A 14,669-nucleotide genomic window follows, 5' to 3' on the forward strand; every position below is an offset into this window, starting at 1 on the left:
AACTAAATTCTCAAAAGAAGTGCAGGACAAGGTGTTGGGCCTTCCGTTTGATGGGAAGGAGCTCTTTCATTCTACAACAGATGTAGAGCTCACCTAGACGAAGGATAGCACTCAACCAGGACCGACACGGACTTAGCTGTCTAAGACTGCTTTCAAAACCCAGAGACCGTTGTCGCAAAGTCGACCTTCCTCTGGCTTTAGGGGCTTCCTCATCCGAAAAATCTCGCAGAGTGGATACCCCTGCGGGGAACAACCACCATAGGCAACAAGTGACGCGGTTTTTCTCCCGCTCCCCAGCCTCCTCCTCAGGTTCAGGTGGCAACGCCACCGATAAACCTGCTGAATGAGGGTTTTCCGCACTCGCACGAGACCCTGGTGGGAGGACGCATTGCGTCTCATTGCGAGGCGTGGCAGATCATCACAGAAGACAGATGGGTCTTGTCAGTCGCTCGGGCGGGCTTCCGCTTACCTCTACCCCACCCCTCAACCCTCCTTTTCAGCTGTCGGGCTCACCCTCCCTCAAAGCCGAGGTTCAGAAACTTCTGCACCTCAGAGCTGTGGAACCCGTTTCCCTTGGGGAGCGAGGGGAGGGCTTCTACTCCCGGCTGTTTACAGTGCCCAAACCCAACCAGGCTGGCCTGCGCACCCTCCTAGACCTTTCCCAGTTCAATATTTTCCTACCCCAAGAGAAATTCAAGATGATCACGCCCAGCCAGATACGGTCCTCCTTGCAGATGGGCTATTGGCTCAGTGTGGTGGATCTTCAGGATGCGTACATGCATATCCTGATTTGGAACCCACACAGGAGATATCTCTTAGAGGAGCACTTCCAGTGTCGAGTGCTTCCTTTTGGCCTCAGCTCGGCGCTGCGTGTCTTCACAAAGATGATGTTGGTGATTGCGGCCCATCTTCGTCTCCAGGGTATCCATGTGTATCCATATTTGGACGACTGGCTCTTACGCAGCCCTTGTCCGCTGGTAGAAGTGGGCAATCTTGTGTCCCTCCTTCAGCTCCCGTTTCATCTTGGGCTGTTGGTGAACTGGTGGAAATCTTCCATGACGGTCTCACAGGACCTGATTTTCCTGGGTTTTCCCTGGAACATGATCGACTGCAGAGTGTACCTGACCGGGGACAGAATTGCGGATCTGTTAGCCACGTGTCAGATGTTTGCGCAGTCGGACAGCATGTCGGCTTGGTGGTTCCAGAGGCTTCTGGCCTCATGGCCTCGTGTGTGCTGGCTCTTCCACGTCTCAAGATGAGACGGACCCAGATGGCTCTTCGGAGTTCCTGGCGTCAGGCTGTGGACCTGGATTCCAAGCTGATAATGATTCCGGATTCCATGAGAGTGGACCTGGAATGGTGGTCATCTCTCAGCAACCTGTCGGTGGGTGCGGGGTGTCAGGACCCAGCTCCTATGGTGACGATCACGACGGACTCCTCCCTCCTGGGGTGGGGTGCGACATCAGATCTTTTACAAGTCTCGGACCTCTGGTCGCCTCAGGACAAGCTCCTGCACATAAATCATTTGGAGCTTCTGGTGATCTTTCTAGCGCTCAGGGAGTTCAGACCGGTCATTGCCAACAAGGTGGTCCGCATACGCACAGACAATGTGGTGTCGATGTATTACATCAAGCAAGGGGGAACGAAGTCTCCCCCCCCTCGTGGACCTGTCCATCCAGATTTGGGAGTGGGCCATGCTTCATGGTGTCTGGCTGCTTGCAGTGCACATCCCGGGCCAGCTGAATGTCACAGCGGATGCCCTCAGCCGGCAGACAGTGGTCAGCTACGAGTGGGAGTTGAATCGCTCAGCTTGGCGGCATGGTGCCGGAGTTCAGATCTTTAGAGCATCTTAACTTGTCTATGGATAACATGTGTATTATCCAGGCAGCCAGGAAACCCTCGACCAGATCTCAATACAGGAGTAAATGGCTCAGGTTCAGTCATTGGTGTTTGGGAAAGCAGTTGGACCCAAGGGTGGCTACGATTGACACTGTGCTGTCCTTCGTGCCCTCCCTAGCAGAGTCGGGTGTTCACGTTCTGTCCTGCAGAACTTACCTTTCAGCGGTCTCCGCTTATCTTTCTACAGAACAATGTTCCTAATCTCTGAGTAACTCAGTCGTCAAGAGGCATTTTGCAGGCTTGACACGCCTCTACCCTCCAGTTCCTAGTCCGCACCCGCCGTGGGACCTAAATGTAGTCCTGATGGCGCTGTGCCATAAGCCTTTTGAACCCATGGCTACGGTGGACCTCAAGTACCTATCATGGAAAGTGTCCTTTCTGGTCGCCTTTAACTCAGCAAGGCGGGTGAGTGAGCTCCAGGACTTGTCAGTGGAGCATCCCTTCTTGGTCTTTCACAAGGACAAGTTGGTCCTATGGACATACCCTGCCTTTCTACCGAAGGTGGTAACTGAATTCCATCTGAATCAGTCGATCTCCCTGCTGGTCTTTTTTCCGAACCCTACCTCAGAGACAGAAAGGGTTGTGCATTGTCTTGATGTCAGAAGTGCTCTTAAGTTCTACCTTGACAGGCCTTTTTGTGACTTTCGGTAACCCTCAGGGTAAGCAGGCGTCTAAGGCGACCATTTCTCGGTGGATCGCCACCTGCATTACGGAGTCTTTCACCATCCAAGGGCTGAAACCTCCTAAGGGTATTCATGCACACCTGGTGCAGGGTAAGGGAGCTGTGTTTGCTTTTCAGAAGTATGTCCCCTGGGAGTCCATCGCTAGGGCAGCTGCTTGGGCCTCCCCATCCGCTTTTTGTAAGCTTTGTCGTCTTGACACAAGCTCGAGAGCTGATGCTCAGTTTGGTCAGGCTGTGCTGAAGAACCTTTTTCAATAAGGGGTATTTCCATCCACCCGTAGTTCCAGTTAGGAGTGTTTTGGTATCTCCCATAAGTATGGAGGAAAGGGGACGGGACGTAGGAGTATAACCAGGTTACTCACCGTAGTGACCACCTTACTCCTAGTCCATAGTCCCCTCTAATAAGGTTCTTCTGTTATTGCTAATAGGTCTCTGACTTGGCGATAGAAAAGGACTGATGGGCGATGCGTGGGGCGGAGCCAAGGTGGGCAGGGTTACAGCCACATGCCGGGCCCCGCGCAGAAAGAGAGGAAGGACACATTTTTGAAAAAAACATTTTTGGATGCTTTTTACAAAGTGCTCCAGTCCCGTCCCACAGGACGGAGAGATGTCCCAGAAGTATGGAAGAAAGGGGACTAGGAGTAAGGTGGTCACTACGGTGAGTAACCTGGTTAATGTGCACTTGCTTCTTAAGAGGAGGGCCTACTTTGGGTTAAGGTGATGGGAGGTCCATCCACACACCCTAAATCAGTAATATACCAAATTATCATTCATGACTAGGTCTCCACCTATTCCTGATTGAGCTCGACAGTGAGCTGGTACCGAGTTTCACAGTGTCCTGCTGCAGAGTCTCACTCCACTGGCATCCCTTTAAAGGTGAGATTTTCTTCAAAAAGCTATGACTTTGCAACCAAGTAATCAATTTCAATGAACTTGAGTGCCCAGTGGAAAATTCCACATGTCCACAACAACTTCACATTTGAACCACACAGATGCAGCAAGCATGGCAATGACATGCCAAGGGCAAGCTCATCTGTGCCAGAATGGGCCAGGCTAACCTATCAATCCTACCCGGCCGATAATATTTTTTCGAGGTCCCCACATCCATTATATAAGGTGTTAGGGAGAATTCTCTGTTAAGGCTAATTTCCCAAACCTAGTGAGTCCCCCAGCAGCTTTGCTGGATTTTTGGGGTTTATTTATTTCTCCTGCTAAGAGTGAGACTCTTTTTCTCCCACTCTTAGACATGATTTGAGAATGTCCTTTGACTATGTAATGTGTTTTATGGGCTATGGGGTCTTTTATGTTTTTGGTATGTGTTACACAGCACCCTCAGTGCAGTAACACAGGGGTGTCATAGTGACCCCCAAACAGACTCCATACCCTGGGATTGAATACTGTCTCCCAGGGCATGTAAAGTCACCATTGGCTTCACTAGTCTTAAATTGCGAACAGAACCAGTCCAAACCATCATTGTGGAAGTACTGGTAGGGGTAATTCGATTGCCCCTGGGTCTGTTTTCCAAGGGGGCACTGTCCAGTCCCCCCCTTGTTGAGTTTTTGGCTGGTGGCAGTGGATACCACGCAAAATATTCCACCGGAATATTTCAAATGGGATTTTCCCATTCATTTTAAACGCACCACTTTTTGGTGCAATGTTAAAGATACCGCCGGGTTATTTATTTAATATTTATTCCCCAGTTGGGTCTTTTTGCCAGGACTCGGTTTTAAAATGGCGTTTGTGTTCGACCTCTGAAACTCTAACCCAAGTCGAGGCCTTTGTTCCACATTTTGGCGGGCTTCTCCACAGAAGCCCTACAAATGGTGCTACTGTGTGTGGGGTCAACAGGATGTGTGGGAGGGGGATTAAGCACCCTGGACTGAGTTGCCTTGACAACTCAAGTTGCACTCTTTTGTGATGAGTGACAGCTAGGCTGATGAATGGGGGTTTTGCTGCATAAAAGCAGGGCTTTGGGGACTGGAACTTCAGAAGTCGCCACAGGACCTAAAGAATCGGAAGAGGGGAGAAGCTGAGCCATCTACAACATCACCGGTGGAGCCCTGCTGTACGAACTCGCACTTCTGACGACAGAGGAGATCTTCTTCCAGGAGAGTCTTCTTCCCTTTGAGCTGGTGGGACCAACCATTTCGCCTTTTTGCCTTCCTGGATCGTCTCGTGGTCGAATCGCCCGTGCCAAGTTCCCCAGCGGCCGGATAACCACGCTTCACCACTACCGCGAATAAAGGGGTAGTACCTTTTAACCGGGAAACTCCGTGGCTGTTATGTTCCCTGGCAGTGCAACGACCTCCAGTTTTCCTCCACGTCGAGATCATCTCTTCCCCCGGACGAAGCTCCGACTTGCACCCGCTGCCAGGAACAAGTGCCCCCGCTGGAGCTTTCTCACCATTTCAGGTACTGTGTCCCACCTGGTCTCCCTTGCAACAGACTGTTCAAGGTGTCCCGTAAATCCTTGACTCTATCCTGGGGTGACCTCGGACCTGTTAACATTATCTTTCTGACTTGATCCAACCCCTTTTTGACTTTTCTGCAAAGACTTTGAGTGCATTTCCACTGTGTGATCTTGGGCACATTCCGCCTTGCTCTCTCCAAGAGTGGGCCTGGCCTATGAACTTTTTGCTCTACAGTAGACCCTGCCTTAAGTGTTGGTACTGTGTGTTTTTCCTATTCTGCCTTTTCTCTCCCTTTTTAAACAAATTATTGGAGTTCCATCTACGGCAACGCGCTGAACTCTGTTATGCTAAATAAGTGATGTCTTAACCTAGACTTGTCAAATAATTAACTAGGGAGGTGTATATACGTATAGTGACTGTGTTTGAACTTGCTTGACATATTAGTGCCAGTGTATTTTTACAAGTGTGTTTAATTATATACCTTTATACCAAAGCTCTGGTCAGTGTTTGCTTGTGCTACTGTATTTTTAGCCCTATTGTGTCTACTCTATATACTGCCTAACTCTTCTTGAGATCTCTGACTGCTCAGCCACAGCTACCAGGTAAATCTGGGTGGTGCAGACTGCTACCAATTGGGTTTACTGCTTACTCCTGTAGACAAACTTTTTGCAGCGGTCCCTAAGGGAACTGCACAGGTTTCTGCCTAACATAAGGGAACACTAGGGACTACATTACAACTGACAGTATTGGCCCATCTCAACTTGAAGCATAACACTTTTCCCCCACTCTACACCTATCACCAAGGACACTACATGTGGTAACAGAACATTCTAGAATGTTTAATGCAAAATAAAGGCAAGTGCAAAAATAAATGGAAAGACAAAAATAACAAACAGATCTGTAGCCATCACATGAATTCATTCATCATGAAACTAATGACCTGGGAACATGCTGTGCAATAAACAAGAGGTTAACCCATATAAGTAATGCCTATTCTTAAGTGCCATGGGCGAGGTATCTCGTCCTTGGCATTTCCTCCCGGTTCCCAAGTATGAGATAGCTTGTCCTTTTAGGCACTTTGTAATCCAACCCCCGGGCTATGTGAGGGGGATGTCCCTCCTCACAGCCTGGGGGTTGAATTACCTTCAGTTTTACGTTGGCGTGCGTAATGCACACCGAAATGAAACTGAAAGTAAATTCACAGCGGCAGCCATTTTCGGCTGCCGCTGTGAAGATGGAAGGTAAGAGCCCTTCTCCCTCTCCCTCGATCTCCAGCTTTAATGAAAGCCGGAGATCGAGGGAGGTGTTGTTGGAAAGGGGAGACTCTCCCCTTTCCAACGACACCTTTTTTTAAAGCATTGCTGGTCGCGGATCGGGCACAGAGCGCTCAATCCGCGGCCAGCAATGCCTCTAGACCACCAGGATCTGTTTGTGACGTGAGGGGGGCCGCTTACTAGGTAAGCGGCCCCCTCCGACCCAACCCCGCCAAGCAACTAAAGCATGGCACCACACCTATGGAGACCCCTGGGGTCAGATGGGTGATCATCTACCCCCAGGGGATAACAAAAAAAAAATATGGAAAGGTAATGGAGTTTTCAGTGAGGGGCCACCAGGTATATTTTTTTCCATGAAAGGGGGGTGGCCCTCTCCCCCCAGCCTAAGTGGGTGGAGGCACCCCTTGTAGCCCTCCTAGGGGCAGAAATCTGCCCCAATCTGCCCCCAGGGAGGACTACATGAGGTGCCCCCACCCATTTGGGGGAGGAGAGGGCCACCAGGAAAGTGTGGGCAGGCCCTCACCAAAGGATGGGGCCTGCAGGTTAGGGCCCCCTCGGGCAGATGGATGCCCATCTGCCCCTAGAGAAGGGCCCAAACCAAAAAAGGAAAAACAAAAAAAAAAAAGTTGGTTTGGGGGGGTGTGCCCCCCCAAACCTCACTAGACCACCAGGGACATTTATTACGGAAAAAGGAGGGTGGGCCTCTCCCCCCACCCCAAGTGGATGGGGGGGCACCTCATGTAGCCCTACCTGGGAGCAGAATTCAACCAAATGGAGGGGGGGGCAAACACTTCATGCAGCCCTTCCTAGAACCCCCAGGGAGGGCTGCATCTGCGCCAATCGAAGTTGGGTAAACAAAGTAAAAGAAATTGAAAAGGGTAGGCTGCATTTCAGGATGGGCTGAAGGGCACCCTAAACCACTGAAAGATTTTGTAATGAAAGGGGGGGTGCCCCCCCCACCCAAAATGGACTGGGGCAATCTCATGCAGCCCTCCCTGGGGGCAGATATCTGCTCCTATGAAGGGAAATCTGACCCCAGGGAGGGCTGCATGAGAGGCCCCCCCATCCATTTGGGGTGGGGGGAGAAGAGGGCCACCACAAAACGTGGGACAGGGACCCCCCCCCCCCCAATGGAGGGGGCAGTAGCTTTAGGGCACCCTGGGGGAAGATGGGTACACTTGTGTCCATCTGCCTCAAGGGAAGTTGGGTAAACAAAAATAAAAAAGGCTACAGTGTATTTTAGGGGGGGGCTGAGAGGCACCCTAAACCATCAGGGAATTGTCTAATGGAAAGGTGGGCCCTCGCCCCCCCCCCCCCCAACCTAAGGGGATGGGGCACCTCATGTAGCCCTCCCTGGGGCAGATTTCTGCCCCAAGGAAGGGGCACATGTGTTTTTACTGGGGGTTGGGGGTTGGGGGGGGGGGGTGAGGTTCAGTAGACCACTAAGGATAGCTTGAAAGTGGGTCCGTGATCGGAGAGTAGAGATGGTTTGTTTTTGCTGGGGTGACCGTAGGTAAAAAAAAAAAAATGTTTCATTTACATCTTTTTCTACGCGAGCAGCTGCTGTTACGCTCACCTGGTATCCACAGGGACACCACCCAGCTGGGTTACTCACTTGTATGCTTCTCAGCTTTGCCATGATGTGGTCTGCGGGGAAGGTTCGGCCTGAAAATACAGGAGGACTGTGTTCAAGACTGACCGACAGGGGTAAGTATCCTCCCTCCACCCCGTATGCTTTCAGTCCCTCTGGCGCCCTCTCCTCGCCTTGTGGTAGAATTAGGCGTGCTCTCCGTCCTGCCTGCTTTGCCGGGACGCATGGTCTTTCATGGGCGAGTGCAGTCCAGTTACTTCACTGACGCCGGCCCGTTTGATATTGTTCAGGTAGGTCTGATTGCTGTTCTTTAGTTTTGTTGCTATCCTGCATGCCTTTCTTTGTTTAAAATGTCTCTTTTTTCTCCCTTAGGTATGCAGAGCTTCAGCCCGGCAAACTGGCTTGGTTGAGCCCCGCTGGTAAATGATGGCGCATTAAGAGCGCTATGATGCAGTAAGTAAGCGCTATGTGCAGCGCTGCGAAGTGTTGCCTTTGCTAACCTGCGTTTTCCTTCCTTGTAGGTCGCGGTGTTCTTCAGCGCGAGTGGAATGTCCGGAGTGGTGCCAACCGAGAGGCGACCAGCCAGGTTAGCCTTTTGAGCAGTTCGCAATTTCTAAATGTCTCTACAGCTTTCTTTAATGTTGCCTCTATCTTCCTCTTTCAGGTCGTTCTGTCCGGGAGGCATGCAGATTCGAGGAAGCTGTTCTCAGTAGCTGCGAGTGTTTGAAGATGAAGACTGCAGGTAAGATGCTGCTGCTAATTATGTTCCTTTTATCTCCTTGCAGGTTCTGCTTCCCCGAGGTTCGAGGGAATAGCTGGACACGGTGAGCGGCACGTTGCAAGCTGCAGAGTAACACAAAGCATGTTCTGCAGTCAGGGTGTTTTATATAGCCCAGGTAAAGTAGTACCAGGGAAAGTAGTTCCAGGCCTGCCACACCCAAAACACTAGACCGCATAGCTTGGTTCTTAGGAACCAGGCTATGTGGATGCCTCCATGTTGGCTGACAATACAATAAAGTAGTTCACAAGCACATTGTTGTTCATGGTGTATGAGCCTGGCACCATAGGCGCCAGGACTGGCCCCATGAGGGCTTTTGAAGAGGATGCCAGGCTCTAGGGCCTGAGTCCACCTGGCCAATGGGTTTGCCAGAGGGGGTTTTGGGCGAGGGTCGTGACAGCTGCAACATTATGCAAGTATGTTTTTTATTATTCTACGCATAGGGCCCACTGTCTGTGGGGTGGGTGAGACTGGGGCTGGATTGTTGGTGGTGTGGGCAAGAGTCGGCTGTCTGGGGAGATATTTTGGTGGACTGGGACACAATTGCAGGGGCAGGCCACAAATTGCCCCCCCCCCCCATGCCAGCAGAACATTGGTGTTTCCCTGGGAGCGGATGTCTCCCATGTGGGTTGACCCTCTGCAAGCCCAGGCTGCACCTCTTGCTGTGCTACATTACAGATGACACCTCCTTAGAGGAATGGGGATCCTGCTGGGGATACCTGGGACTGCTGCTGCACTTGGGGATGGTCAACCCACATGGGAGACAGGGGCCCAAGGCCAGGTACATGGTCCCCTCATCCTGGTATTCTGGCTGGCCTGCGTTATAGCATCTCCCTACGGGAAAGGACCTGAGCCTCCCGGGAACCACCGCTGGGCTTGAGGACGTTCAACCCACATTGGGAGTCAGCCACCCAAGGCCAGGGATATGACACCCACCCCTACCACCCTGGAGCTCTGGCTGGGTTGCATTACAGCTTCTCCCCTCTGGGAAAGGAAAGGGACCCTGCAGAGGCTCCCTGGGACTGCCGCTGCACTTGGGGATTTAATACCAGGCGACTTTCAGATCTGTACGTTTTTGTTTTATTAGAGGTTGCTGGAGAGGAGGCCCGTTTTGTTCCCTGTGCGTGATTTAGGGATGTGAAACTAGCTGTTGCAGAACATTTCAGATTGCTTTCCTGAATGAACTCCTTAGCTGGGTTTCGTCTCCCACTCTTTTGCATTGTTATTAACATACTTCCATTCACTGTCAGAACATGGATGCATCAGAGATCAACTAAGCCAAGAGATAAGGCCAAGTATCAAGAACAAAAATTATGCTGGGGACATACAGCCTTCAGGTGAGGTATGAATACACTGCTCTGTTTTGTATTTTCTATTTTGTAACAAACGGTCTTCAGGTTATGAAAAGTCAACATTTTTCGGGTATGACATGATAAATACATGTTTTTTTTTTTAAATGCTGCTCTGCTCATCTCAATGAGATGCAAATGTGCACCAGTGATACCGCCTCCTCCTGGAGGTGCTAGAAGGCAACCCTCTGCTATGTTGTAGTGTAGAAGGGACAGTAACCAAACAGCGTAAGAGAAAACTGCTGCATACATACCTGTAGTGTAGAGGGGGCACGCATGAACATGTAGTGCAAGTGGACACCATACAGCTTACTGGGACAACCCGAGAACATCATTTGCAACAGGAATGCCTTAAAAACTCTGTCTACTATAGACTGCACTGGGAAGGAATACACAAAACAAGCTGTACATATTGACGATGAAGGTTAATGGAAAACAGAAAGGAAGACACTTACAGAATTCTTTATTGAAGAATTCGGATTTCTCAGTAAAAATAGGTTACGTACACCTGCCTGGTAGAATGATATGCTGGCAACAGCAAAATGATCCGTACGAGCCCATCCAGAACAAGCAGACCATTGGGATCTCGAATTTGTAAAGGGAGTCTGTGGCAGAGGACAGCAAACTGCCAGAGCCATACATATGTACCTTATGAGAACATTGGAAAGGTACTCTGCAAAATAAATCACAGGAAAACAATTCAGAAGCCAGAGGTGCTGAAACCAGCTCAGGAACATCAAAATATTTTAGACGAACATAGGTCAAAACCAACATCAGACATTGAAAATAAAATACTGGGAAGTCACAGGATTGTCATTAGTGTCTTATACATCCATTTAAAATGATGGCAAGGAATACTGCAGACAGACAGAGATACGGAATCGGAGCTTTTCTGAAAACCACCGCCGAGAACCAACCCTTGGATAAAGAGAACTGCAAAGCATGTGAAAAAGCAGAGTTCCCAAACAAGTAGAACCATCAATATAAAAAGCAATCTTTGGAGAGAAGTTAATAAACAGTAACCCTTGGGAGTTATAAGGTTTGGAACATAACCGACAAGCATCGCTGCCATAGCAGCATGCGCAAAAAGTAGTGACTTTTGCTAAGGCACTGGGAGCTTCACAGATCAATTAAACCATAGGGCTGCTGGAACGGACCAGTTTTTGAAGAAAAAGAAAAAATGTCGATAGGGTGCTACTTCCACCAAGAGCTTTATCTGGCCACCCACATATTTCAGATGGTCAGGGGTGGTAATAAAGCTACATATGGAATGAATTGGACATCCAAAATGGTGATATGGATTGTGAACACGTATGGTGTGCGGTCACCTAAGCAGAACTCAATACAAAATCCAGTATGGAAGGCATTAGTCCCAGAAAAGTTATGTATTGAAACAGATCAGATACACACACGATTGGTCATTCATAAGTGAAATCTTATGCAAATGTTTGATGAGGCTGCCCCCAGTAGAGGAAAACGATTATCTCAGATCACTGGTTTTCAGATTCCTGAGGACTGCGTATTTACACTTTTGAGGATGAGCAAGGGAAGGAGGATGAAGAATGGCGTAACACGCAATGAGTCTCCACATACTCCATGCTGCCAAATGTTGCAGTGCCGTTCAATGGAACAAGGGGTGGGGCGAGGGAGGTATGAGCATTTGATTTGAGATAGTATATTGGGTTGAACTCCGTAATGCTGCTGCATTAATATACCTAATCCTGCCAGGTCAATACAACTGGTTAAATCAACAACAAAGGGGGAGGGGGCTTTTGCACAAAGTTATGTTCAAACAATATGTATGTTAATGCCCTTGCTCATTCTTTAAAGCAACAGTCCAGATCCATATGACATGCTCATGACAGAGTAAGATGGCTACAAATGCACTTCTGAAAGGATAAAAACAAGTATGCATTGTAAAATATTGGTATTGTTAAGTACGGCGCTGTTAGTAACTAGAAAATGCACGGTTAAGTGGATGGAAAGTAAAGGTGTGCTAACGGAATTGGTAGTGAACAACGCAGAACAAATGTGTTGCCTCTTCTATGTCATGTTACCGTAGTTACAGACGCAGCCATGTCACCTCAATTGGTGCCAGCATACACTTTACAACAAATGAGCTCTGGCATCTTGCAAATGGCACTTACTGAAACCATAGTAGTAAAACAAAATGTAACAGTGCCTCTTAACAGCTCTGCTTCTCATTAAATAACCTGCGAACTAACCACAAAGGCATAGTAAGCTCTATAGATTGCTATCCAGCATAGGAACACTTATTGCCCAGAGAGTCTAAACTGCTCTTTGTATGGCAACATATGCCACGTTTTGTTCAGAAAAGACAGGGGGGCCTGAAGCTTCAATTTAAAAGCTATATAAACTGTGGAGAAAGGATTCTGTACAAAGTGTCCCATCCAACATGTACCAAGAATCTTTGTTAAAAGCCTTTACAGTCTGGACTTTTTCGCTCTTGGTCACCTAACTCTGCCATCTGAACGCAATAGATAATGGAGAAAGGTTCACCAAGCTTCAGGAAAATGTAACAACTTAATGGTCACACATTTCATCATGAAGTGGGAGAGACTGAAGTAACATCTAGTTACAGACTCCATGTGTAAACCACTGGAGCATACCGTCCTTCCCAGTTGCATACATTAGCTTCAGAGGCTAACCGGTTCACCACACATGGCGTGTAAACATTGCATTAACAGTAAGAGGAACTCCTTTCACACTTGCACATTGTACAGCGCTTCTCCCAGTATTGCACCCTCCAGTATCCCCTTGAAGTGAAAACCCCATTTCTTGAGGCAAGGCAGGAGAAGGCCCTGTATGAATCTCACATTAATTCCAGGAGCTTAGCTGTATTGAGCTAAAAAGGACAAATCGTTGTGGAATGCAGAGCAGAACCCAACAGAGCCTCTAGTTCTTAGGACACCCCAGTTTGGGTCTTGAAGAGCATTGTATGGTTTCCCATAGGCTTTAATGAGCATGTGCTAATCTTCTGCATTCGATCAAGACGACTTCTAGGAGCCAAAGCAACAACTGTTTCACTTTGTTGGCTAGTACTCCCTTGTCAGTCTCCAACTCGGTTTTCTTTGCGCGCACACACACACGTGTAGCACGTGAAGGGACCGATGACGGATTGATAAGCTTCCCCATCTTCACTGCAGGATGATGAAGTGTTCCCGGATCCGCATCTGCTGCTCCATACGCAAGGCATCCTCCCTCATCAGCATGTCTTCTCGCATGTGCATCTGCAAGTGTTTGGTAAGGTGAGATGACCGGTTGAACCTCTTGAAACATACATTGCAAAGATAGGGTTTCTCTCCTTTGTGTAGTTTCTGGTGTGTGAGCATATTTGCCAAGCGACTAAAACTCTTCCCACATTCGTCACAAGTGTGGGGTCTCTCCCCCGTGTGAAGTTGCTGGTGTGTAACCAGGTGTGAAGAGTGGCTGAACCGCTTGTCACACTGATTGCATGGGTAGGGCTTCTCTCCTGTGTGCATTCGCTGATGAGTTTTCATATTGGACAAGCGACTAAAGCTCTTCCCACATCTACCACAAGCAAAAGGTTTCTCTCCCGTGTGCACTCTCCCATGAGTAATCATGTTTGCCACATCACTGAAACGCTTCCCGCATTCAACACACTGGTATGGCTTTTCCCCAGTATGTGTTCTCTGATGGTTCACAAGGTTGGAGAGCCGACTGAAGTTCCTCCCACATTCAATACATACATGCGTTTTCTTCACTCCTTTCTTTCGGCCAGGTTTATTTGGTTTACGGACACTCATTTCAAGGTCAGGGGATTGACCTGGACCACTAATGCACCGCTGCTTTTTATAGGTCTTGTTCTTTCCCCTTGAGGACATATCTTGCCCTGCACACTCCAGGACCTTCGTCTTGACATTATCAAATACGTTCTTTGGTTTTACTCTCTCATGACAGGTTTCCTGGTCCTTCTTTAACTTTTTTCTGTGCAGGGACTCTGTAAAAGTAAAAAGAAAAAAACATTTCAGGTATTTTGTTTAGCAATTTGGAACAATGTTTTTGTATTCATGTAAATCCTAAATAAAAAGACTTGGAAAAATAGTGGTCCCTAGCACACAGCATGACAGCACCTGGAGCTCACAGTTGGCTGGACACAGACTGTGTAGTATGGATATTTGCAAAGCCTATCTCCCCCAACCTGTTCTGAAGGTAGTTCAGGTCCTTTTCTGACTCTATGAATCACCTCTCTAAAAATGATAACTGGGGTGGGTTTGTACAATTCACCATTGGAGTCACCATGCACATACTTAGATAATAGGTCATCCTTCATACGAAGGAAATCCTATGGGCAATTAACTGCCTAGAAATAGGTTTCAATATATGCTCTATATTTTTTCTAGAGATCATTTCCTTTTTAATGGTATCACCATCAACCTGTCTCTTGATTGCCCACCCCTCTTGTTCATTAATAAAATACCATTCGCCAATACAAGAGACTGGGCTAATCACTACATTAAGGATATTCTTTTTGTACAATACATGAGACAATAAATACATTTGCATGTTAAGCTTCAAAAGAGTTTCATAAATGATCACAAGCTCTGGTACTTTTACTACTATTTAGTTAATATTATTTATAGAGTATTGCACAAGAAAACACTGAATAATACGGGACAGGGAAATACAATTTGACATTCCGA

General features: G+C 48.3%; 1 protein-coding gene across 1 annotated transcript in view; it reads right to left on the minus strand.

The window, feature by feature from the left end:
- Positions 1-10,430: 10,430 nt before the first annotated feature.
- LOC138514141 (uncharacterized) overlaps positions 10,431-14,669 on the minus strand; it is a 198,325-nt gene continuing 194,086 nt past the window's right edge. Inside the window, exon 4 of the mRNA XM_069629439.1 lies at positions 10,431-13,966. Coding sequence (XP_069485540.1) covers positions 13,143-13,966 — 824 coding nt within the window. The 3' untranslated portion in view covers positions 10,431-13,142. The remainder of the gene's footprint in view (positions 13,967-14,669) is intronic.

This window comes from Ambystoma mexicanum, chromosome 12, assembly GCF_040938575.1.
Source record: "Ambystoma mexicanum isolate Mex_15411 chromosome 12, UKY_AmexF1_1, whole genome shotgun sequence".
In the NCBI taxonomy this organism is placed as follows: Eukaryota; Metazoa; Chordata; class Amphibia; order Caudata; family Ambystomatidae; genus Ambystoma; species Ambystoma mexicanum.